General features: G+C 39.1%; 1 protein-coding gene across 8 annotated transcripts in view; it reads left to right on the top strand.

Moving 5' to 3' along the window:
- Window positions 1-6,462: 6,462 nt before the first annotated feature.
- Window positions 6,463-26,982, top strand: part of LOC131154193 (pre-mRNA-processing protein 40C) — a 119,920-nt gene continuing 99,400 nt past the window's right edge. For 3 of the 8 annotated variants that reach the window (XR_009136386.1, XM_058106789.1, XM_058106787.1), the window contains exons 1-7: window positions 6,471-6,921; window positions 18,327-18,410; window positions 18,675-18,988; window positions 19,097-19,237; window positions 20,340-20,561; window positions 25,686-26,322; window positions 26,419-26,582. Coding sequence is in view for 6 of the 8 variants with exons in the window: in XM_058106789.1 (XP_057962772.1) it covers window positions 18,683-18,988; window positions 19,097-19,237; window positions 20,340-20,561; window positions 25,686-26,322; window positions 26,419-26,582 (1,470 nt within the window). In the remaining 2 variants the exon portion in view is untranslated. Of the gene's footprint in view, window positions 6,922-18,294; window positions 18,411-18,674; window positions 18,989-19,070; window positions 19,238-20,339; window positions 20,562-25,685; window positions 26,323-26,418; window positions 26,583-26,982 lie in introns of those variants that run through there. The other 5 variants (XM_058106788.1, XM_058106791.1, XM_058106790.1 and 2 more) reach the window with 5 other exon arrangements.

Here is a 26,982-nt window from a genome sequence, read left to right as displayed (position 1 = left end):
AGTACACTCTCACCTGAGTTGTGTTTCCCTGAAAGTTTCTCTAAGGCACCTAGTTTTTTCCTGGTTATGACTCAGTGCAGGTGTGTCATTCATCAGCGTATGATAGTTTCGGGATACATGGTCCGGTTCGCCACATCTGTAACAGTTACCCACAAATGGTTGGCATTCACTATCATGCCATGTTGCACCTAGTACAACGCTCGCGAGATGAGTCCCCGTTTAAACCCCGCGGTTCAGTTCCTTGACGATTACTCAAACCATTGTTCCTCTTCTTCCACTATCCCTACCTAGAACCAGTCTATGAACCAGAAGGTACTATCCTCTTCTTCTGTTCCTGTACCACCTCATCCTCCCAAAAACTAGCCTCAACTACGACCACTTTATCCACTAGAACAGGAACTCCTGAATTTGCAGCATTCCCACCAGCCTACGGATGTCCTTCCTCAAGCCTTTGTCGAACCTCCGAGCCTTTCGTACTCATTCAAGATCATACACTGCGCAAAGCTAGACAGCTCAATGTATCTAACTGCATAACTTTGCACTGTCGGGGTCCCTTGAGTCAGACTCGAGAACTCGTTTGCTTTTGCGTCACGGATGATAGCCGGGAAGTATCTCTCGAAGAATACCTCCTTAAAATGGCCCCACGTCATCCTTGATGAATCAGTTCTCTGCTCCTTGAGCAGACTCACAGCCATCCACCACCTCTCAGCTTCTCCTGCTAGCTGAAATGTTGCATAGAGAACTATTTACTCGTCGGTGCAGTGTCGAACTGTCAATATCTTTTCTGTCTTTTGAACCCAGTTCTCCGCTACAATTGGGTCGAATCCTCCAGTAAACATTGAAGGATGCATGCGGGTGAACTTCTCAATGGTGCAACCCGCAACCGTAGGTGGATGCTCCCATCCCCTAACACTTCGCCCGATCTCTTGCATAATATGTCTAGTCAAACCCCGAGGCACGGAAGGTGACCCTTCACTCACAATCCCCTCTGAGCTACTATCCTAGTTGCTATCCTTGGGCTCCATATTAAAAATAGTATATGAATAGGTTAGCATTCCTATATCATAGCACAATTAACACAATCATTGCAAAATAATCATGTTAACTTCTAGACTCTCAGGCCTAGGTCTGCCTCACCGCACCGACACGAAACCATCAATGGTTTGCCGTGATTTTACTAAAATCTTCATTCCAGTAAAAACACATAATACCATCAATAAATCCCTATCTAGCTACAAGACAACCCTCGACCAGCTCTACCCATTCCCTACATCCTATACTATGGTATGTACACATAATCATGGCTAACCAAGTCCATAATACCTAACAACCTAGTTAGCTCTGATACTAAGCCGTCATGCCCCGAACCCGAAAATGGGACATCGGGTGTGATTTAGTAACCTAACTTGTCCCTGTATCATACAACCATCCATGATACTACACAATATAAGGGTGCAATCCCGTAGGGTTCACGTATACCCTATACATCATCACATACACAATGTATATACGCAGCGGAATAATTTAACCTAATACATTCATAAAACCATACCAGAGTCTATACAACATTAGGATCTAGTCCCATAATACAAAACATAATCCTCGGGTATCCACATAACTCAAAATGACACCCCAACCATGGTTTAGGACTTACACAAGTACCTAGACAATGTTAACCAACACCCACGCTCCTGAAATGCTAGAATGCTAGGGTTGGCTACTCGAATGACCTGAAAAATATTGGTATTATAGGAGTGAGACACCTCTTAGTAAGAAAGAAACAGGTTATATCAGTGTGTGGATACATGAGTGTTATTTCAACAGTAAAACATAAACATTTCACAATTCCAGTATTTTCACAGTATAGTTCCAGTGTACATCTCACAAAACACCTTGGTCTAGTATCGTCACACTTTTCGGCCTAAGCCAGCCACACGACACGGCGCCCCCGATAACTTGGCGCAGCCTAAGCCCCACAACATTCAACCGGTGTAAACATGGTACAAACTCATACCCTTCGGTGACCAACCGAAATCATAGGTGGTATTTCACGCCCTCGGCCTCAAGACGGATATCTGAGCCTATGGTAGTTAACTGACTTGGTCGCCTATGGTATTATTCCAATGTGCCTCATATCTCAGCCTTCGGTTGTTAACTGGCACTCTTCGATTGTCCTAGGCCTTTGGTTTTATCCCAACTCGGCATTTTTACAAAACCTGGAACAATTTGGAACTCATGTTCCTATATCTCATTTCAATTACTCACAGCCTACGCTAGTTAACTGACACACTTTTCCCCAAAATACATCATTCATAGCCTACGGTAGTTAACCGACACGCTTTTTCACAAAACATAACATTTAATATATCAGTTCATTCCACACTTATTTAGGTAAACAAATAATCTCATAACAGATACTCCGAAAATACAGTTTAACATAATCAAAGGAACGGTCATCTGTATATTACAATTTAACTAAATATATAGTTTTTCAACAAAAACGAAGATGGTACCCAAAACCCGCAATTTTCCCAAAAAACTATAAACCCGAAAATCTCGTAATTTCACCTATTAGATTTTCCCAAATAAGTAACCAAAACATCCGTAGAATCGTAAACCATAATTTTACCTATTCATATTACAAAAATAACTGATATAAATAGAAACCCCTTACCTTTCCTCGAAAACCAAAACATGAACTAAATGACACCAAAACAGCGAACTGAGTTCCCAAAACCTAAGAATTGAAGAACACAACTTTAATATAATCTTATCCACTACATATCTTCCCAACCAAAAACGAAATCGGACCCTTACTTCGATTTCAGGACAAAACATAAGAATCCTCAAAACGAAGATCTGATCCGCTATAACCGTAGAAATTCCTCCCCTGATCCACGTGGTAACGTCGGATTGTTGATTCGGGTAATAGATAGCCCGAATCTTAGAGAGAGAGAGAGAGAGAGAGAGAGAGAGAGTTGGTTCAAGTTCTATAGAGAGAGGGAGAGAGAGGATTTTGGTTTCTTCTCCATTAAGCAATGAAATATATATTTATAACTTAGTTGACCCGACCAGCCTCGTCGATGAGACGACGTCCTCATCGATGAGCATAACAAGGGAGTTCGTAGACAACGGAGTTGGCCTCTTTGACAAGCCTGAGGTTTTAGAATTCCCAAAATTCCTTGGTATTCACTTGTCGAAGAACCTCTGAATCTCGTCGTCGAGCTGTAGAAGGGACTTTGTCGACGAGAGAAGGAGCCTCGTCAACGAGCCGTACTGATTTTTCCTTTTTAATTTCCCTTCTCTTTTCTTATTTATTATTCCACATTTATCGAGTTGGGTTTTTACACCTACTCGTCCTCAAACTTTAATCCTGAAACCCTAACTAGAGTCATCATCAATTCACAGATCGGCACATCACACACATCACCAGTATTTTTCACGACAAAAAACAAATGATGAAAGGAGGAAAAGAGAAGAGAAAACAGAATAAGGAAAAACATAAAAAACTTATCTTTTTGAGGATTCCTTGCCCTTTCCACCGAACATAGGATCGTTCTGGGGTGCCTTGGAGTTTCCTCGTCTTCTAATTACTAGGATCTCAGGCCTCTTTTGGCCTGCTTCAAAGAAAATAGTAGAGAGAATGACAGGGAGAGTGAGGGGTGAGGTGATAGAAAGGGTTTCTGTTTGAGAGAGAAGAGAAATCGAGAGAAACAAGGGAAGAGAGCAGAGAGAATTACAGGGAGAGTGAGGGGTGAGGTGATAGAAAGGGTTTCTGTTTGAGAGAGAAGAGAAAGGGTGATAAATCAAGAGAAACAAGAGAAAAGGGGAGAAAAACAGACAGGGTGAAAGAAGGAAAGAAGGAAAGAAGAGAGCAAGGAGAGAGTGTAGCTCCGAAACTAAAAGAATGAAAATTGGGAGATGGGAAAAAAAAATCAACTTAAGTATGTCTGCCTTTGAAGCCGTAGGATGCTGCCACATGGAACCTCCATGACCCTCGGATCAAAAAATCAGGACCATTCGTCTTAGATTCATTTTGAACGATCTAGATAAAGCCGCCTTGACGACAAATCTACCACCGTTCGATCTGGGTTTGCTTGAAGGGCCACGATTTCACCAATCAATATCTTTTACTTGTTCAATCATCGCCGTTTGATCCCTGCAGAGCATCTACGACCTTGATCGTCTGCGTCAGAGGCATCAATTCTGACCGCTCCTCCAAACGGCACGTGGTGAGCCAGTCACCTCCGTCATCAATGCTGGGAGGCACTTCGTCTCCCAGCCATCCGATCTTCAACACATCAACGACCAGGGATTCGTGCGCGTTAGAGGACATTTATTGCACCGGTCCTTTTCATTTGGCCGTCGCCACGTGGCACGAATGTCCCCTCGCATTTAATGTTCACAGCAAGCCATTGGATCTCTTTTCTCCATGAGCGGCAATGATGCGGCCACGTCACCAATCCTCACCCGTGTGCGTTCTCTACCCGCCACGTGACACGTGGCTACCTTGTTCCCCTCAACCGTCTGATCATTGTTGTTCAGTGGACGCCCAAGATTGAGCGACGCCAGGGATCTAACCCACACAGTCTCACCCACTCTTAGCTTGCCATGTGGCGTTGTTGGCCTTGACCAGCCTTAAATGTGTCTCTCCTAGACCGGTCAATGTTTGACCGGCCCTACCCCCTTCCCCAAACCAGTTCTTCTCGATTTTCTTTTATTTTAATTTTGAATAAATTCTTTTGAACTTCAAACAATTCATGAAAATTCATTAAATTCAGGAAAATACACGAAAATGAGAGAAAATTCCCAAAAAATAATTTAAGTTAAGAAAAAAATAATTCCATCACATTGATTCTTACATATGCACATGCACACACGCCTATGCACTTAGTATCCATACATATGTTCACACCCATATCCTAAACCCTTTGGTCTCGACCGGACCTTAAACAGGTTGACTCTTCCCCTTCAATTGACTTTCTCCCCGAACAGGTTGGGTTTCCCGAACCGCGATTGAGCCAGTTTAGTTTGTATCATTATTACTTTAATAATTCCAAGATTCATCAAAATCCACAAAAAAACATAAAATATCTGAAAAGTCACAAAATTTTAGAAAATTCCACAAATATCTTCAAGCTTGGATTTCCATGGTTTTCGTCTTAATTTTATTTGTGTTATTTTGAAGTTTGGGAAAAATATTGAAAAAATTACCAAAATCACAAAAAAAAATAAAAATTGCTTTCACACTTAGAAAAAATCACAAAAATATTTTTTAGGCCCAGAAAATCATTTCCATCCTGAACAAATTCCAAAAAAACCTCCCGGAATATTACTTTTCACTTAGAAAATTCTATAAAAATTTGAAAACCTGGAGAGTGTATTTTTGTAAACTGTTTTCTCAATTTTCCATCCCTATGATTTAAAAGGGAGGCATGAGCTCTTCAGAGTACGGTATGCCCCGACTCTGAGGGAATACCTATATAGTACCTTCATTTTTTGATTCTTGGAAAGGAGTAATTTTAAAGGCTTATTAAATTTATTTTGGGATAATTTTCGATTAATTAGGTACCGTTGGTAAGAACGGGCATGTAGGGGATGCTGATACCTTCCCCTTGCGTAACCGAACTCGCGAGCTCGACTCTGGTAGCGTAAAATGATTCTACCCTTAATTAGGTAGTAATAAAGTGTTCTAACTACACTTCAAAAGGTTAGTGGCGACTCTATATACCTTGTTTTTCTACGAAAATACTTCTTCAAAATTCACCCCATTTTTCCTAGTTCGCAGCCGCACCTGAGCCAGTGTTTGGCGGGTCCGGGATATTGCGACAATCGCCTTAACAGATAGCAAGAGAGAGAGAGAGAGAGAGAGAGAGAGAGAGATGTTTTAGAGAATGCAAAAAGCAAAAAAGCAACTGAAACTGATTTTGATTTTTGTTTTTGTTTTTAGAAATCACTTTAGATTTGGAACTTAGTTTCTGTTTGCAAATCAAAAATAAAAAACAGAGTGTCTGAGCAGCGAGAGCCGCAATTGTTGTTTGCATTTGAGGTCGTGGCCGATGTCGGAGACAACAACAACGAAGTTGTTGAAGAGTGGTGTTTGGAGTTTGTGGACGGAGAGTGGTTGGGAAGGGAAAATTTGCAAAGCGGAGAGGTGAAAGGTAGAGAAGAGTGAAAGAGAAGTGTGGGCAAGAGATCGGAAGGTCACAAATTAAGCATGCAAAAAATGTTATATGAATTAGTGTTTTTAACAAAAAAAAAAAATGCTACTTTGTACAGCGTGGCCATGCTCTAATTAAAAAATGCTAGATAAACTAATATTTTTTATATTGTATAAATGCCGAATAAATCAGTATTTTTTTGAAATGCATCAATTTATGAGAAAAAAAAGTTCAGTCAAAATTGTTTTTAAATAATTTTTATTAAAACAATATTAAAATTGGGAAAAACTCGTATAGACATGGGCACAACTGGCGTTCTTATTGTAGAGATAGGCATATCGATTGGCTTCAGGACCGGGCGAACACCTCGTAGCTGGGCCCATCAACGCCGTCGGGCCGAGCATAGCCCGAAATTGCAGAGTGAAGACCCCCACTCAAGAGTCAAGTGGAGCCCCGTGAATCCTGAAGTTATTTGGCGGAACTGAGCTCTCTTTTCTGCTCGCAAGTCTAGAAGAAACCGATAAGATTTGATTTTTTTAGGGTTTATGGTGAAGTGTTCAAGCATCTTCTATGCTCCGAAAAAGCAATAATTCGCGTTTCTGCTGCAGTTACTGCTTCTAGCTTAAATTCTTCGTTCACGGGTTTAGTGTTGTGCACTGAAGATTGATTTCTGGTTTGAATCGGAGTTTTCGGAGCTGGGTAGTCAGGTTCCCTCAGCTCAGTCTCTCTGATCAGTGATCGCTTTGTTCTTCGCAATCAGGTTGGCGTTGCTGCTAGTGTCTCCTCTATTATTTTTTCTCGTTAACCTCTTCGATGAACTTCCTGAAATGTTTTATTTATATATTTTCGGCTTTGAGAATCTGCAAAATATATATTTTAAGAAACAAAGCCTTTCAAACCCGCATTTGTAATCCTAAACTGACATTTTCTCATCTAAATACTGCCAATTTGTTTGAAAATAGAATGTTTAATGTAGTTTTGCTCTAGGATTTTTTTTTTTTTTAAACTTTTTGGATTCAATTGTTTGATTGATAGGTAGATGAAATTGAAGTTCTAGAATTGAAATCCGTGCAGAATTAGTATTTTTAATTGGTGATGGATTGGGGTGTTGAATGTGATGGTTAGATGGTTGTCGTAGTGGATTTCATTGGGCGTGGGTTATTTAACAAGATTGTGATTGCAAATTTCTGGAGGTGGTATTGTGATGTTGCTGTGGCAATTAGGACGGGTGGTTTTAGAAGTGCAGGTTTCCCAAAGTCGGTGGTCATAATGATCACAAAGGGTTGAATATGTGGTGTCAGCCTTCAGGGGACATGCATTGTTGTTGGTGGATGTGGCAGTAACAGCAGTGTTGTGATATGTAAAGAGTTTGGTAGATATGATTGTGGTGCTGATGCTTGTATAAGTAGAAGCAGTGGTGAGGATTGATCCTATTAAATCAATTACAGTAATTTTGAAAGCAAATATTTAGAAATTCATTAACATTTCTGTAAATATTGTGAGAATTAGAGCCTTGCGACAGCTAAGATAGTTGATATGATTTAAAAAAAAACACACAAAATCAAGGCTGTCACAACCCTGACCAGAGTTTCTTCTTGTCAAAACCAAGACTCTCTGTGAAGCAGCATAACATCTCTCCTCATCAAACTCCTTTTTTGTTGATTCAAGACCTTTGATCATTGCAGTTACTTTTCCTGGTCATAGTTACAGCTCTATAACCATTAATCTGTTGCAAGACCCAGTTATTTAACCTCATGGTCACAGCCTTAAGCCTTCAGCTTTAGGTCTGTTTGTGAGAGAAGCAAATCCTAGGCCTGTTTGTCAAAGTGTAGTTCTCTGTGTGAGAGGGAACTCCAATCTGTCTATCTCCTTAACTGACCCATGTACCTATACTCAATATCCCAATACATGAGATTTTGAGTAGAGAGAAGAGTAATTGATTGCCACTGTGAGATTTTGACAGTGTTAGAAGGGAATTGAATGTGTTCATGATAAATTGAGGATCTACTATGAGATTGTGAAGAATACCAAAGAGATTGAATTTTCTTTGGAAGATATTGGCTATCTGCTGCAATTGTTCCTTCTAGCATCTTTTCAGATTTCCACTCTGATGCTTTGGAGTCCATCTACGAGAAACAGCAAGCTTGTAAGCTCTTGCTAAGGTAGAATTCTTTCATTTTGAAGTTTGATTAGTATCTGTTTGATTAGGTAAATCAATAACTTTGCATAGCCCACGTTTTCTTGATCATGCTTTGAAAAAAGAAAAAAATAACAAAATGATCCATATATTCCATTTTCTATTTTTGACATTTAGCCATCTTGCTTTTTTGAGGCAAGGCATGTCTAAAAAGCCTTGAGGCTCAATCTGAAATACCAAATTACAAAAAGGCTAACACATTACATGCCGAGACTTAGACATTTGTACAAAAGGCATGCCTTTTGCACCTTTTTAGTTGGGGTTTACGCATTTTGGGCATGTGGTTCTCAAGTTAGAATTGGTTAGGAAGTTTTAGCTACATTTTTATACAAAAGGTATGTCATGATATGAGTTGATTTCTAACTCTTGAACCTTGGGCTTTCCAAAATAGCTGAGAGTTGTATCTTAGTTCATGAAAATAATTTGAACTTTGTGACAATATAGCTATCTCTTGTGATGATTTATGTCATGAATTCAAGTTAGCAATTTTTGAATGGCAAACAAGTAGTTTGCAAAGTATATTTATTTATTTTTACATGATATTTGTGATTTTCTTAAATTTATTTTCATATTTTTAACTAAAAATAAAATTCTCAAAAAACTTACGCCTCTCCTCTTAATGGCTAAATGGCTCACCTTATGCCTTGGCCATTTAAAACTTTGTTTCACTTAGTAGAGTTTTGACTCTTCATTTTCATTAGATTTGATAGCTTTGTGTGGGCATCGTAATAATTTAGAATTTATATTATTTGTTGCAAATTTAGCTTTCCTTAGCTTTTATCTTTTCTCTCTTCTTATTGTGCACCATGGTCAACAACAAAACTATCGACTCCACCTCACATGAGATCTCATTATTTGATGTCTAAACTTATTTTCCTTTGTTTAGACACAATGGGCCATCAACTTGAGCAACTCAATGAACAAATTGCGCAGGTCTTGAAATCTTTAGGCAAGTGCCATGTAGATGAAGGGGTAGATGAGTTTGTTATGGAGCCCAAGGGGTCCTTGTACTTGGGGTCTTCATACTCTATAGGGTCACACAAGGTTTTGTTTGTTCTTGGAGCCCCAATAACCACCAATAGGGTCTGTCAAAGTCCTTGAACCTAATGATGGACCTATTCAGGATTGATATCCTTGATTCGAGATGGAAGGTTGGTATTATCATTAGGTGCTCCCATAGAGTGTCAACATACCCCTAGGCGGCCAACCTATGAGTATTATGATAAAATTCATACTAGGGGCCATATATATCTACTTGGGCTTGATTTTGAGGCTAGTGGGGGTACTACTAAAAGATCCGTTTTGCCAAAAGGAACCTCGTAGGTCTAGCCAAGAAGTATTGGTAAATTGTTTAGTCAACCCTCCAATGGCTAGATGAACCTCCTATTATCTGGTGGCAAGTGACAGGACAAAGGTGGAAAGAGAAGTAACTCCCACCTTCCTATAAGGAAGATTTGTTTAGTGTTGCATAATTCCGATGAGACGAAGGTTGAAAGAAAAGTAACCCCCTCCTTCTTGTAAGAAAGTGTTGTAGACGAACTACCATATTGTAGCTATGGAACAATTTGAGGAGCTTTTTCTTAAGGGTGGTATTATTGAGGACATGTATCAAACAATCACTAGGTTTATTATTTTCTCAGGGAGGATATTAGGAGAGAGGCCGAGTTGTATTCATGTGAATCTTTAGAGATAGACCTACCAAAAAGCTATTGCAATAGAGAAGTAACTTAAGATTCCTCATCTGATATCAATGAGTCCCGTTATTCCAAATCCTGTCCACAGTCTAGGTCTATTTGACTCTTATCATTTCCCAGTCCACCCTAGGCCTTAGAGAGAGTAATAGAGTACACCTAGGCAAGTCGAGCCCCATATTGTCACTGATTCTAGTGGGTCTTGCATTCTTCAGGCTAGTAGCTCATTTGTGTGGTGCCATCTCTGCCACGCTTGAGGTCATATAGTTGCTCGTTGTCCCTAATGAGCCTTAGCTTTGGAGTGTGTGGCTGATGACATACCCAAATGCGAGGATTTGGTTGTAGACATTATAGTGTGATTAGGAGATGAGAGTGATTTAGTATATGATTTTGATGAGATGAGACATGACATGTTTGGTAGGGTTAGTAGCATGAGTGTAGTCTTCAAAGCCGCTCTAGGTACATTAACCTTAAGGTAGTGCCACACCCCTATCCTTTTATAGTAAATTGGGTAAGTAAGACGAATATAAGAGGTGCCTTGAATCTATCCAAATGGGCGATTATAAAGATAGGGTTTATTGTGATGTGCTACCCATGGAGGTGGTCCATTTCCTGGTAGGGAAATTCCTTTGATAAACAAAATTTGGTATCCTTGAAGCAAAACTGTCTCTCCCTTTTCTCCGCGGAAATTTCACCACATTGAATTCTCCCTAGTACCCACCAATGATAACAAAAACCATACACCGCATACAAACTCATCCTAAAAAGTAGGCCTAGGACCATAGATTGCGCTATAAGGACCCCCTGCCACTCCTTAAGAAGGGAGAGTCTCCTACTCGGCCACTTCTTGCACCTACCCTCCCACGCACTTCTAACAGCCCCCTGCCACCATTTCCACTTTCAAGTTTGATTTCTTGAAGAAAAGCAATATCAAGGGAACTCCTTTTCAAAGCTCCCTCTTCCTCAGATGCCTTAGACCTCTCATATTCTAATTGATAATCCTTGTTATAATTATTCAATTCTTTTTGCAACCTCTTCTTTTTCTTTGTTCCTTTTTTTTTTTTTTTTCTGTCTTGTCACGTGGCTTAGGTGTAACAACCATTTTCAACTCTTGCCCTAAGGGACTCCCTAACTTAATTCGTCTCTCTCACCTAATTGATTAATGGCTATGACCCATCCATCATTAAGTTTCTTTGTTTGGCGCAAAGCATTCTTAGTAATTTTTGACAAACTAGTGGCTAAGACACCTTCTTATGAATTAGAGCCTCCTCAATCCTCAAAGATAGGCTTATGCGTAGTGTCATGGGCTGACTATTTCACACCTTTGTGAAAGGACCGTGCGACGCTAGATAAAGCACTTTTGCTTAACTAGCTAGCCTATCGTTTACCCCAATTCATCCACGATACACTTTCATTATCATTCAATCAAATATCAACGGAAGTAGTAAGCAATTATGAAAGTAGTGACAGGTAAGCAGTAAACATTGAAGCAATGCAATTCATTAACAGCACCTCCGTTAACATTGTGTGTTTAACGAGAGAGGCAAGTAGGCTAAACACGTTGACAATATCTAGTGTGTTTTGCAAGAAAATGGACACTCACCCTCCCCTAAAGAGTTTTATATGCAATTCTCACCCTGACACTAGGAAACATCAAAGTGACCGAGGAGTCATATTGCCTTATTTGGCATAGGGAGAAATTACTACTAGAAAATAAACCTACACTAGTATTTACATGATGGAAGCCCATCCCAAATGCATGAGACAAGCGGTCACAGGCAAGCATAATGCCCTGACCAAGCTTGGCTTGTGACTCTCCCCCACTTATGCGGTTGACGTCCTCGTAGATTTTGACGCTAGGTACATTTCTACTTTGTTCACGAACGGCTGCATATCTTCCGTAGAAATCCAACTGATTTCTTCATCACCAAGGCCTTTCCACTTCACTAAGAACTCCGTCACTTCTTCCTTGAGGATATGAACTCTTTGTTTGTAAGGATATCTTCAACTTCACGTCTGTCAGGTTGCATTATCCTCAATTTTGCTCTTCTGCTTGGATCTTCAGCGTCGGAGTTGAATGGCTTGGGGCAGTTGATGTGAAACACAGGTTGCACTTTCATCCAAGTTGGAGGGTCGATTTTGTAAGATGCCTTCCCGACTTTCGATTTTGTAAGATGCCTTCCCGACTTTGGCCAATATGGGGACTAGTCCTTCATATTTGCGAAGTAGTCTCCTGTATTGTCCTCGTAATGACCTGATCTGTTCAGGATTGAGCTTAACAAGCACAAAGTCACCTACGTTGAAGTGCTGCGGTCTCCTCCCCTAATCCACCCACTTCTTCATCCACTTAGAAGTTTTCTTCAGGCAGGTTTGGGCAATTTTTACATTTTGTCTCCATTCTTTGGTGAAGATGTACGCCCTGGGACTCTTTCCTCCATACGGTTTGTCCATTGTGTGAGGTAACAACGGCTGTTGGCTTGTAACAAGCTCAAAAGGGCGCTTGTCGGTTGTTGCGCTCCTTTGGGCATTGAAATAGAACTAAGCCACATCAAGTAGTTGCACCCAATTCTTCTAGTTGGCGTTGACGAAATGGCGCAAGTACTCTTCTAGTAGCCCATTGAATCTCTCCGTCTATCCATCTGTCTGTGGGTGATAACTCGAAGAGATGTCAATATGTGAATCGAGGATTTTGAAAATTTCTATCCAGAAGTTGCCAGTGAATCTTGAGTCTCGGTCACTAACAATATCTTGGGGAACACCCCAATATTTCACCATATCCTTGAAGAACAATTGTGCCATCTCCTCTGCTGAACAATACTTTGGTGCGGGTATAAACGTACCATACTTCGAAAACCTGTCTATAATCACAAGTATAGACCCTGCATCTCTCACTTTAGGCAAGTTGGTGATGAAGTTCTGTGAGACACTTTCCCACAGTTTGGATGGTACTAGTAGGGGCTCCAGTAGTCCTACAATCTTCCTTCGCTCCACCTCGTCTTGTTCGCAAGTTAGACAAATTTGGGTATTATCAACCACATCATTACACATGTGTGGCCAATAATACGTTTGCTTTAGTAAAGCCAAAGTGCGCTGCCATCTTGAATGTCCGGCCCACATGGTATCATGACACTCTCTCAATAGTGTCTTCCTCAGATCACCAGCTCGTGGCACAAAGAGCCGGCTACCATATGTCATCAGCAATCTGTCTTTCATCCAAAACTGATGTGCTTTCCCATCTTCGGTCAGCTTCATTAGGTTCTGTGCAACTGGATCTTTGGCTAAATTCTCTTTGATGCGCTTCTGCATCGTCATGGTAACAGTACTCACAGTCAAGTGTGCTACCATCTGCAAGGCGCCAGTTCGGCCTTCCTACTCAGTGCATCCGCAAATTGGTTTAGGCGCCCCACCTTGTGCTCAAAGGAGAAATCAAATTCTATCAAGAATTCCGGCCATCGGCCTTGCTTGGGTGTCAACTTTGACTGTGTGAAGAAATGACTAACACCCGGGTTATCTGATTTCACCCAAACCTTGACTTTAGTAAGTAATTCCTCCACACGCAGAGACAATGTATCACCGCTAGCATTTCTTTCTCTTGAGCTGTGTACTTCCGCTTTGCTTCACTAAGTTTACGACTCTCGTACACAACAGGATGTCCCTCCTGTAACAAACTCCTCCAAGGGTGAAGTCTGATGCATCTGTTTGCACCTCGAAGGGTTTCATGACATTCGGAAGAGAAAGTACCAGATCTCTCATCATTGCATCCTTCAAGTCATCAAAGGCTCCCTGACACTTCTCAGTCCAGTTCCACCCATGATCCTTCTTCAATAGTTCTGTCATAGTAGCTGTTCTCTGCGAATACCCCTCTACGAACTTCCTATAATATTTGGCAAGGCCAAGAAAGGAATGCAACTCCTTCACTTTCGTTGGGATATTCCATTCTTGAGTCGCCCTTACCTTCTCCATATCCATCCGGATATGACCTTGCTCAATCACATGACCAAGGAATTTGATACTTTGCTGAGCGAAATGGCACTTCTCTTTCTTCACATACAGACTATTCCCCCTCAGTCTGTCAAACACCTTCCATAGATGCTCTTCATGTTCCTCCAGAGTGGAATTGTAGACAATAATCATCCAGGTACATCATGACAAACTTGTCGAGGTACTCTCGAGATACTTGGTTCATCAAGGTACAAAATGTTGTAGGCGCATTCATCAACCCGAATGGCATAACTAAGAATTCATACGCCCTATACCGCGTCACACAAGTAGTCTTCGGCTCATCCCCTTTAGCAATTCTCACCTGATAGTAGCTTGACCTCAAGTCAAGTTTAGTGAAGTACTTGGCATGACTTAACTGATTTAACAAATCAGCAATCAACGGTATAGGATACTTGTTGCGCATTGTCACCTTGTTGAGCGCGTGGTAGTCAACACACATCTGCATGCTCTCATCATGTTTCCTTAGAAACAACACCGGTGCTCCGAACGGTGCTTTGGAAGGGCGAACATGTCTCACTTCCTACAACTCATCAAGTTGTTTCCTTAGCTCTGCTAGCTCTGGAGGAGCCATCTGATATGGCCCCTTAGCAGGTGGTTTCACTCTTGGAAACATCTCGATCTCATGCTCCACACCCCGTCGTGGAGGCAAGTTATAAGGCAGCTTATTCGACATCACCTCCTTGTACTCATCCAACACCGCTTGGATGGTCGTAGGCACTATCTCTTGGCCTACTTCTTCATCTACCACCATCGTGGCTAGATATGTCTGCTCACCCTTTCTCAACCCCTTCTTCAGTTGTATGGCTGAAAGGAACTTCCCATCATCTCCTTTCTTTGCAACAACTTGCACCATGCACGAGTGATCTCCCATTAGACACAGGGAACCAGCAGAAGGCATCAACACTGCCTTCGTCTCCCTCAGGAATTCCATTCCCAAAATGACTTGAAAGTCATCCAATGGCACCGCTGTGAAATTCGCATGACCTTCCAACTATCCAAGCTTCACAGTCTCTAGCTTGGCTACTCCTAGAGTAGGCTGGGCTACAAAATTTACCACTTTCATGCATCCTAAATCCTTCTCCAAGGATAAGTTGAGTCTCCTTGCTTCTGCTTGTGAAACAAAGTTATGGGTAGCCCCGGTATCCACCATAGCACGGGTACTCTTCGCATTAATTTTCAAGTCCACAAACGTTAGTCCTTTTGCTTGTGTAACTTTCGGTGCTTTCGCCTGCTTTCCAATGCATTCACCAGCCGCATTGCACCCATCCTCGGGGTATCCTCCTCTTTCCCATCACTTTCCCTTGCCTGCTCCACAGTGGAAGCTTGTTAGCCATTAAGTGCTGCCCTTTGAGGGCACTCAAAAACTCTATGAGGGCCTTGACACAAGTAACACGAAATTTTACTCTTTTCATTGGGTGTGTTGAACCTTCGAGACGATGAAGCTTCTTTTGAAGTTAATGCTTTATAGTCGACTCCCCCACTTTTGGGTTTACCCTTCTTGAAAGACTTTCCGTTGTTTCCCCCTATGCCAAACTCTTTAGATGAAGTGGTAGTATCACTAGCGTAGTCAGTCAAGCTCTCCACGGTAGTTTGTGCGGTAGACAAGTCTTGAACTCTTTGTCTATGAAGTTCTGTTCTTTCCCACGGTTTTAACCCCTCAAGAAAATAAATTAGCTTATCCTTTTTTGACATGTCCCTAATATCCAACATCAAAGCAGAAAATTATTTCACGTATTCCCTGATTGACCTAGTATGCTTAAGGTCTCTCAGCTTTTTCCTAGCATTGTACTCAACATTCTCAGGAAAGAATTGAGCCTTGAGCTCTCTCCTAAGTTTGCCCAACAATTCACTACACAGTGTCCATTTTCAATTTCATTGTACTTAGTACGCCACCACAGTTTGGCGTCACCAACCAAGTACATGATCGCAGTATCCACTTTCACTTGTTCTGAGTCCGTCCTCATAGCACGAAAGTATTGCTCCGTATCAAACAAGAAGTTCTTCAACTCCTTGGCATCACGGGCACCCCCATACGTCGTGGGTTCTGGTACCTTAGTCTTGCTAAACCCCGGATTGTTAGAGTTTCCCATAGCAAGAACCATCAGATTCACTTTGCATCTAGATCAACTATCCGAGATTGCAAAGTTTCCACAATATTGTGAAAGTCCTCTAACATTTCACCTATCAAACTGGCTTGATGCTTTTGTGATTCCATCACTTCATCAACAAGTCCCCTCAGTTAGGCCATATCTTTGGCCACATTGTTGGCTGTCATCTCAACTTGTGCTTCCAGCACACTGATTCTCTCAACATTGGTTGGTGCCATGTTTATTTACCAAAGCCTTCCTAATCCCACAATGAAGGCAATTGAATTCATGTGGCAATGGAATTCACTTAGCAACTGACCGAGCTCTGATACCAAGTGTCACGAGCCGACTATTTCACCTTTGTAAAAGGACCGTGTGACGCTAGATAAAACACTTTTTCTTAACTAGCCAGCCTATTGTTTACCACAATTCGTCCACGAAACACTTTATTTATCATTCAATCAGATATCAGCGGAAGCAACAAACAATTATGAAAGCAGTGGCAGGTAAGCAGTAAACATTGAGGCAACGCAATTCATTAACAACACTTCCGTTAACATTGTGTGTTTAGCGAGGGAGGCAAGTAGGCTAAACACGTTGACAATATCTAGTGAGTTTTACAAGATGATAAACACTCACCCTCCCCTAAAGAGCTTTATATGCAATTCTCACCCGGACACTAGGAAACATCAAAGTGACCGAGGAGTCATACTGCCTTATTTGGCATAGGGAGAAACTACTACTAGAAAATAAACCTACGCTAGTATTTACATGATGGAAGCCCATCCCAAATGCATGAGACAAGCAGTCACAAGCAAGCATAATGCCCTGAACAAGGTCGGCTCATGACGCAATACCTGCCTCTTTATTTGACATCATTGAGGAATTAATCAACGAAAGGAATGATGCCCAAAGACCCCTATTCAATTAAATTTCCTATTTGGTTGTCTTGTTCTTCAAGTGGTGAACATGATCATTTGCTTCTTCAGAGGAACTTCTAGGGCCATCATAGCCCTCTTTATGCTGCCCAAACAAAGGGCACTCATCTAATTCTGCATTAAAATCTGTGATCCCTCAAAATTTGAACATGAAGTTGGGAGGGAATTAAATTCATCTTCAGTAATATCCCTTGTTAGAGTCACATTGACTGTCTATCATCATTTGACTTGAACAATTCTAGATTTGAATTCTCCCCAAGCTTTGGTTCCGCAGCAAGCTGTATTGTCCAAGAAATAGCTTGCTGCGCAGGCATGATAGGCTCTGTACCTTTTTTATCCATTAGACTACCTGGGTTTGATTAGAATCCACACTATCTCCTTTGAAAGTGAAAATGTCAATTTATTTTCAATTTCTATCTGGATTATTCCCTCCAACAGATGCACTTCCTTGCAAATCTTCCACCCCTTTCCGTACAGCCTTGTGGGGTATACCCTTTGGTTTGTCATTGTCTATAGAATCTGATCAAGGGCCACTCCCACCCATCTGGCTCTTTGACCCCAAGGAAAAACCCAATCCATTTACTCAATTCAACCTGCTAACTCCAAGAAAGAGCTTGATACCAGAATCCTTTACCTTTGAAACAGGCCCATCCATCTTCTTATTATTACTTTTTAGCCCACTTGTGTACTGTCCATCTCCCTTATTACAGATGTTAGGCCCACTGCCCTTGAACCCAACGTGGTTAGGCCCATATCGGTAAGGCTGACTAATTTTGAAATTTAAAATAGCAAAAGGGATTCCAAGCTCAGATCTTCTACCCCTAATATCCAGCGCCTTTTCCAGCTTTTTGGCAAGAGGATCCCAACTTTTGTGAAGAAATCCCTTGCCCGTGCAATTCAAACCCTTTGTTCAAGGTTGGTGCAGGCGTCTACAAATGTCCCTTTTAACAGTCACTGGAGTATGCGGCATCATTTCTATGATTCACTCCACAATCGTGACATAACAGCCCATCCCCTGCCCCCCCTTTTCTGATCATCATCCCTTTGGGTAGATATTGTCTTCAAGCAACTTCCACCACCCTGACACCTGTCATTCTCTGTCTATTTTACTGCTTTTTCATCAGTCTATTTAACTGCCATACATATTGTTTTCCTTAAGGATTTTGCCTATTTAGCCTGATTTTTATTTTTTGGGGGGGGGGGGGTGGATGTTAAAAGTTCCTTTAAAATGCTGTGTTATTTGACATTAGTGGGTGTGGTATTGGAGGAGGAGGTGAACAAGGAGCAACTGAGGAAGAGGAGGAGGAGAGGATTGAACGTCAAGATGCTGTAATGTGAGCCTTTATTTATATATTTTTCTTTTATGTGTTTGTGTTTGTGTGCCCTTTTTCTTTTTTCCCCTTGGGGCGGTTGATTTGCTATGGATCTTAGTTTTTTAAAATGAAGTTATAATTCTCATGTATGGGGTGATTGTCTGGTTGCATGACAAACCGTTCATGTACAATTAGGGGCCCTAGGTCCCATAGCACAACTCCCTTAGTCATAGACTGCCATAAAATTTTATAAATTGTTCTCTCATTTTGTTAACTTCTTACCAGATTGAATAATGGCATCGCCAGCTTGGTTACAACAGGAAGCACATTCATCAACATCTCAAGCCCCTGTTTCTGGTCCGCTTGCAGTACCACCATCTGGGGGACCTACAGCTGCGACTATTGCTCCTCCTGCCATTGTTAGTGGTACATCTGTATCAAAAGGTCCAAATATTATATCCAATGATATAACACAAGATTCGGCACAAGCAAAATTTGTTAATGCACCTGGTTATGTAGTTCCTGCACCTGCATTCTTGTATAGTGTGTTACCAAATACCGCCACCCCTTCTGGAAGCTCTCTGAATTCTTCTAGTTCTGTTAGTAGCTTTTTATTTGTATTACTTTTTTGATTTGAGTTTTATTGTGCAAAATTTATATATGAATCTGATTCACCCAAAGGGTTTGTTTTGAAACTTCAAATGCAGGTTTCAAAGTCAAATCCATCTGCAGCTTCAGTGGTTCAACCTTCAGTTCCTGGGCCATCTTCATCTCCTGGTCCCTCATTTTCGTACAATGTCTCACATCCTGGCAGTGGTTTCCCTACCCAGCAGTTCCAATCAATCACGGTAAGTGACTTTCTTGTGATTCTTGATTGAGATTTTGTTGGCTGTTTACAGTGTTAGGCCATGCAGTTATGCGGGTTTCCGTCATTTGATGGGATACTTCCCAAGTTGAACATTTACTTGAAGAGATGATTATGGCTGTCTAGATTTTAATCTTCTGTCATCTGGGAATCCTTTGATTCCTTAAAACTATTGAAAATTATATGTTCATGGCATATGGTTTTATTTGGCTCATGTTTGAGAAGAAAAAATCCAGGTGGGACCCCCAGAACTGTCAATCATATCATCTGTATATTATGCACAAAATAAAATGCTAACTTGTTAGGAATATTCATTATGTTTACTCATATACTGTTTAAGTAATAGGTCTTTATTAGGCTTAGAATCTTAGATATCTTTCTATGCATAATATAAAATGCCAATTTGTTAGGAATATTTGTTACTCACATACTGCAGGTGGACATGGTAAGTAATAGGTCTTTACTAAGTTTAGTTATATATGTTCATGACCTAACTAATTATCTCACGCTTACGCAGCATCCATTGATTTCATTCGCACACTCCACTTGACTTGTTTTTGGCTTTTAGTTTGGCTGCCGTGAACTTTTGTGCCCTGCTTGGTCATTGGACACTCTGTATGTTGATGAGCAATTTAACTTGGAATATAGTTTTATTATAGTTTTCCCCTTTTAGAAAATAGAATCTGCATGTCTTGTTGCACATGAACAGGATGTAGGTGCTGTGAAGTTGTCCTGTTCCAAAGTTAATCTAACTTTTGAAAACAGTTTTCATGGCCCTCGTTGTTCTGATGCCCAAATGCTAAAATTCAATTGAAAAGGTTTTAGCTTTGCCAAGTTGAAACTTCTAAAATTAATTTAATCATTTTTTATCTGTTTGAAAAACATTTTTTTTTAATTTTCCTTTTTTGGGCTCTCCTCTGGTTGTTGGGCATGTAAGTAATTTTATCCTCCAATGGGCTTGCTGGTCTGGTCAAAGACTGAATAGGCTGGAAATACGAACTGAGAACATTCTTGTTTAGTATTTGCTATAATTACATTCTAAGTAGAGTTCGTAATTGTTTGCTACTCTTTCTGTCACATTCCAGCCTCCTGCTCCGGCTCAGTCGCAAGTGATAAAGAATATGCCGACATCTTCAGGGGCAGCCTTACAACCTCCTGTTCCTGGGCAGCCTGCACATCCTAATTCTTTTGTTCCTCGAACAGCTTTACCAATTATGCCACCTACAAAAGGAGCTTCATCAAATGTTCCAACTTTTTCTTTTAACGGGAACCCTCAGTCATTGCAGAAAGATCAACCCTTGAAATCAGTATGTTTGCTATGTTGATTTCTGCACTTTGCATCAGTTAAACCTAATTACTCCTTAAATCCTGCATATTGAGGGATGACCTAGCAGGATCATCTTTTGGCTTGATCATGTCAGGCAAACCCAGCTTTCTTAGTTTGATTAACACCAGCATGGTTATTATTTTTGATTGAAATTTTCATGATTTTTTGGATCTTTTGAATAAAGGTCATGTTTTTCTTTTTTGGTTTTGGGTTAAATTTTGTGTACAAAAATAGACAAATTGGGACTCTTCTGGCATTTTAAGGAAGTATTGCACTGTATTATCTTATATAAATTTGAAATGTTTACGGTTTTGAATTTGGTAGTTAGAAATTATTAATAATTTTTTCCTTGAAAGACGGAGTTGAAATCTTTGTTTGACATTTACCTGGCTGAGTCATGGCATGATTGCCCTTATTTGTGTCTACTTTATTTTTTTTTTTTTAAACAAAGAAGGGTGTACAACAAAGAAAAGAAAAATCCAGGGAGAACAAGATATCCTCTCATTACAAAAAGAAAATAGCTAAACAAAAATAAAGTGAAAACAAAATAATTCTAATAGTAATGCCAACCAATTCCACTGTGAAAGAAACATGATGAAATAATCCTTTGATTTGTACCAAAGGAATGCAAGGAAGGCCACTCTGCCACAGAGCAAACTACTGGAAGTGGCAATACCTTTAAAGATTCTGGCATTCGTTTCCAACCAACTGTAACCAAATAATAGTCAGAACAGTACAGTGCCACAAATTTCCTTTTTCCCCTCTTACCAAAACCACTAAACATAATAGTGCAAAAACTCACCAAAGAAGCAGGGCACACCCAATTTTTACCAAAAATCCCAAACAAGTTATTCCATAGAACCCAAGAGAAGGGACAATGTAAAAAGCAATCAGCAGTTTTTTGCACTCCTAAAACAAAGAAACACACATCGGGTGACAGGGCCTAGTTAGGTCTTTGCCTCTGATTTCTGAAGCAAATCATCAGTATTGATTTTCTGAGGGACTGCAGTCCAAGGTCACTTTAGGGGCCATTTGGTATCCTTGTCAATTATTACAAACGAAAACTGAAAACTAGAAACAAAAACCAAAAACCAACAACCTTTTTGGTTAATATTTATAAAATTATAACAAATTTATAACAATTTAAAAATTATCATTTTTGTCTTTAAATCAAATAATATTATAAAAATATGATTAAAATAATAAAAATGCTAATAATACACATAAAAAAAAATACTATAATAAGAATAAAAATTATTATAATTATTTTACTTACTTTCAAAATTTACTTCACAATAAAAATTTATTGGACATGATAATTGAAAAATAGTAAAAAACATTTTGTAATTAGCTTTATTATTAATATTTTTGAAATTTATGTATATTATTATTTGAATTATACCTAAATTTGTATAATCATTTAATTTTAATTTTATTTTTAATTTAAAAGTGTACAAAATGAATGATTTAGTCCAAAAGAATTGTTTTTGGATATTAAAATTTTTGGCAACATGTTGCCAAAGCAACTGAAAACCATAAAATTTGGTTTTCAGTTTTTTCGCAAATTGCTGAAAACTGACAACAGAAACAAAAAACTGGCAACATAAATAAACACATTTTTATAATATGTTTCTTCACTATACAGAAACAGAAACAAATAACAGAAAAAACAATGATACCAAATAGACCCGTAGCTTTCCAGATTAAAGAATAGAGGGCAAAAGGCCCAACATTAGGCCAATTAGGGTCGTGGATCCATCAAGAAAATAAGGATTTGCTCTAGAAATCCCAGAAGATCTAAACTCCAAACATGTTTATCACTTCCCAACTGGACATGAAAAGAATCAAGCACAACAATCACCCCTTGTTGAGATTTCTCCCAAAATGAAATCCCATATTCAGCCATCCTTTTGCACAATAAGGAAGGCAGCTATGGTAGTCTCACCGAAAAAGATGAGCGAAAACCAAAGGCACATCCCCAATCTAGTTATCCTCCCATAAGTCGATTTTCCCCTTGTTACCCACTTTACAATGACAAACAGGAAGTAATGATAGATCTGAGTAACAAATTTCCAAGGACCCGAGTAAGTAATATTAACTACTGCATTTGCATCCCATCCATTTTGTAGAAGTCCAAATTTACTATGAAATACCTTGTGCCAAAAGAGAGTTAGGTTATGTTTTCTTCGTGGACTATCTACGCCTAGGAATAGGATGAAATACAATGAGAATGTGCTGAAAATTTTATAGGGATGTACAACTTAAAACCAACTCACTCATTGAAAAGTTTATGTTATTCGATCCAACATGGAATAGGAAAGCATGAGACATATTTGGGAATAGTTATTCCTTGCTACAGATTCATAAAAAAATTGAAAAAAAATATACTTATGCCCCCCCTAAACTATACCGTTCATTATAAATGTCCCCTTAAACTTTTTAAACCAATGCTTACATCCCCTAAACTATTAAAGGGAGTATGAAGCTAACTTCCGTTAACGAAAATATAAAAAGTACTTTAATACCCTTTTATTTTAATTTCACTCCATCTAGCTTGGCAACAGCTTCTCGACAGCAAGAATCAAACGACATTCTTCTGCCTCGACATGCTTATTAATATATTTCTCCTCTTCAATGCCACTAATTTATGGCTTTTGAACAATAAGGATGCTCTATTTTCTTGAGTAAAAGTAGCAGTCTTATGGTTGGAATCCACCTGTAAGGTATTGAAAGTAAAATCAATGATTTTAAAATTCATGAGAAATGTTATTAATTTATAATATTATAATAGAATATCTGTTGTGAAGTTTCAGATATAATTTATACACTCTATAAAATGCATTAAACATTGATAAACAATAAAAAATTATTTCTTTTTATTAGGCTTGAATTATTTTATTTTATTAAATTTTTTGTAACTTCATAAGAAGTGTGAATAGGTAAAGATTGCAATATATAGTATATGCTTTTTTTTTTTTTAATTAATGTATACTATATGACCAATGCAATGTAGATGTTGTATATTTTTATTTTATAGATTAAATATTTAATTCCTCAGAATTTAATATTTTTTTTTTTTCAATTAATTTTTTTCTATGTTTTAACATGTTATTTAATTTTTTTTTCTCATCTGAGCAAAAAATTTGTCTCTCCCCCCCCCTTTACAGGGATATTTGCCACATTCATATACTAGAATTTATTAATGATGATATTTCTTAGACAGTTAGACTTATAAGTGTAATTTTTTCTAAAAAAAATTATTAACCATTTATGTGACATAAATTACATTAATCCGTTAGATTTAACATCCTTTGTTAACAGAAGGATTTTTTTGTAACTATGAAGATAGTTTTAGGGTTTAAGTGTCACTTTTAGAAGTTCAAGGGGGCATTTGTAGTAGATGATATAGTTTAGGGGGTGTAAGTGTATTTTCCTCTAAAAAATTTTGCATTGTTATTTGCTTTATGATATTAACAATTTTTTTTTTCTCTCTTTTGGGTATAAACTATGAAATTATTTTATTATAGTCATTTAATTTCTTGGAATGGACATTCTGTGAACCAAATGTAACGTTTGGTTCTGAAGGGAAATGCTGCCACTACTTACCCAACAAAGAAATGTTTTTAGACACCAAAATTACGTAGATGTAGGCCTCCTTTCCTTTTAGTCTACTCCAGTGGTCCACTCTCAAGGTCTTAAATTTTGATTTCAACTAAAACTTTGAAGCCATGAAAAGATGGAAAAATTTCTGTCAAAATTTTGATTTTGATTTCAATTTCAGTTTTGATTTTGAAATATGATGGGAATTAATTGTAGGCATAGAATTCTTTTATTAAACTCTAGAAATGGTTAATAGACATAATAGTGCAAGTTTTAGAACAATTATAAACTAAATACATCACTAATAGTGATAGGTTTGTTTGTATAAGGTGCAGTAGCTTTAATATAATAATCATATTAAATACGTTCTGTCAATGTAAATGAGATTCATAAATCATTTAAGTAATATTTAATACAAATAAAGATAGTTTAGACGTAAATGGCCACATAAAACGTTGTTGCTAATATCTAAGTTTAATTTTTCATATAATTTCAATAGCCTTTCTAATAATCTTGGGTTTCAATAATAACAGATACGAGAGGAATTTCACTTTGGGTTTAAATCTCACATTTAAATTTCAAGGAACATTCATTCTATAGTTGAAATTTTGCTAAGATTTCAAGAATCTGAATTTTTGATGATTCATTGAAATTTTGTCATTGTCAGAAATTTCGGCAATTTTTCATGGAAATTTAAGACCTAGGGTCTGCCCTTTAAATGATTGTTATCCTGCTCACAAACACCTGGACACAATAAATTCCCCATTAATTTCTCTGATCTCCAAGCAACTCTCACCAGGACTCTAAAAAAAGAGAAAGAATACAAGGGGATCTAACAGACGAGCTTGTATTAGAGTGATACGACCCTCAAAAGTGAAAAATTCCTTTCTGCTCATTCGCCCCCCCTATCAATTTTTCTAAGAGTGGTATTGTGGCTATAGACATTGATCCAAGTTATTTTGCTAGGTTGGATGCAAATAATTTTGCACATCTCTCTCCTTGCTTCCCACTCTGTGAGGTTGTTTGTGTAATGAATACTGGTGCAGCTACAGGGATTTCACAATATTGTGGGAATAGGCACGAACCTCGGTATGTGGTCTCAAGGGAGTGCACAGATTTGAATAAGATTTAACTCTAGATGTGATATTAGTATTTTTTTGATTCAGAGAAAAATCAGTTGGTCCATAATTCCATTGTCAGTGTATGCATCATGTGTGGTCCATGGGCCTCCTGATAGACCTGATCTTTTAGCTATGTGATCAAACAAGATTATGCACTTGCCATTCTATCTTTGATGTAAAATTATCAATCTTATAGCTGTTTAATGTGTTAACATTATGAAGCGTCCCTTTAAGATAGCCAAATTGGGTTTTAACTGCAGGCATGGTTTTTGAGCTACTGTCCATAAAAAAGTCAATGCATTCTGTGTGTGTTGGTGGAGTCACGAATAAGGTTCAGGTTTTCATATGCCAGCATTCTGTTTTAATGTGTTCCCTCTTTGCAGGATACCTTGGCAGTTGTTGCACAGGTTGTTGCCACCGCATCATCTGGATCATCTCTCTCTCAGTCTGCTCCACTGTCTGCTCAGACATCAAGTTCTACAACTGTAGCTTCAATTTCTAACTTGGGGCCCGCAATTTCATGGATGCCTCCTGCTCTCTCTTTTCCTGGGATGCCTGGAACTCCTGGAACACCAGGGCCACCTGGAATCACTCCATCTGCCCCAGTATCCACTCATTTGACTGTCTCATCTGCAGCCATGGATTCTTCTTCAGCAGTCTTGAGGCAAAACTTGACTGCTTCTGTTCCATCCAATCTAGCTGCTCAGCAGCAAACTTGTCAGCCCTATCTGTCTTTACCTCCTGTGGCTTCTTCCTCTCAAGGACCTTGGTTGCAGCCCCCACCCCAGATGAGTGGCTTGCCAAGGCCACCATTTCTAACGTATCCTGCAGTTTTTCCCGGTTCTTTTCCATTGCTGGCTCGTGGAATGTCTATTCCATCTGTTCCATTGCCTGATTCTCAAACTCCTGGGGTTGGTCCTGTAGGAACTACAGGTGGAATTCCATTATCTTCCATGGACTCTGCTCATTCAATGGTTTGCAGTTCAGGGCAACAGCCAGAATTACCCCCCCCAGGAATTGGTATGCTCATGACTTCATTTTAAAATACCAGTAACAATTAAACTAAATGTGTTAGATTTCATATTTTTTTCATCAGCATAACACGGATTTGTGCAGATAACAAAAAACAAGGCAATGATGTCAATTACAAGGATGGAGCTGCTGTCAATGAACAATTAGATGCTTGGACCGCTCACAAGACTGACACAGGAGTTGTCTATTATTATAATGCTTTAACAGGAGAATCTACCTATGAGAAACCTTATGGTTTCAAGGGAGAGGTATTTACATTTACTCTCTGAAATTATTGATTCTAGTTGCAAATTGGCAATATATTTTTCCTCTGAAGTTGCATTTTGAAAAAAAAAGAAAGACCTTCTTTGCACAGTTGCACATAAAAAATTATACTGGATTGTTAGAGAAGGATTAGAACTCAGAGCAAAACGCTCAAACACACCAAAATTGATAAATCCGTATACCATTCTCAGGGCACAGAAAATCACCATCGTATTTATATAGAGCATAGATCATAGTTGACTACCCAATGTAATCCATCAAAGAGATATTGAACTAGAAATCAGAAATGCATTCAATAACTTCTGCATGCAGGGGCAGAAGCTACATATATTGATATACTTGGATAACTGTCCTAGCATAGTGATGTAGGACAGAATGGAGAGA

The sequence above is a fragment of the Malania oleifera genome, chromosome 4, assembly GCF_029873635.1.
Source record: "Malania oleifera isolate guangnan ecotype guangnan chromosome 4, ASM2987363v1, whole genome shotgun sequence".
Taxonomy (NCBI): Eukaryota; Viridiplantae; Streptophyta; class Magnoliopsida; order Santalales; family Ximeniaceae; genus Malania; species Malania oleifera.
This window is presented reverse-complemented; position numbering and strand designations above follow the sequence as displayed.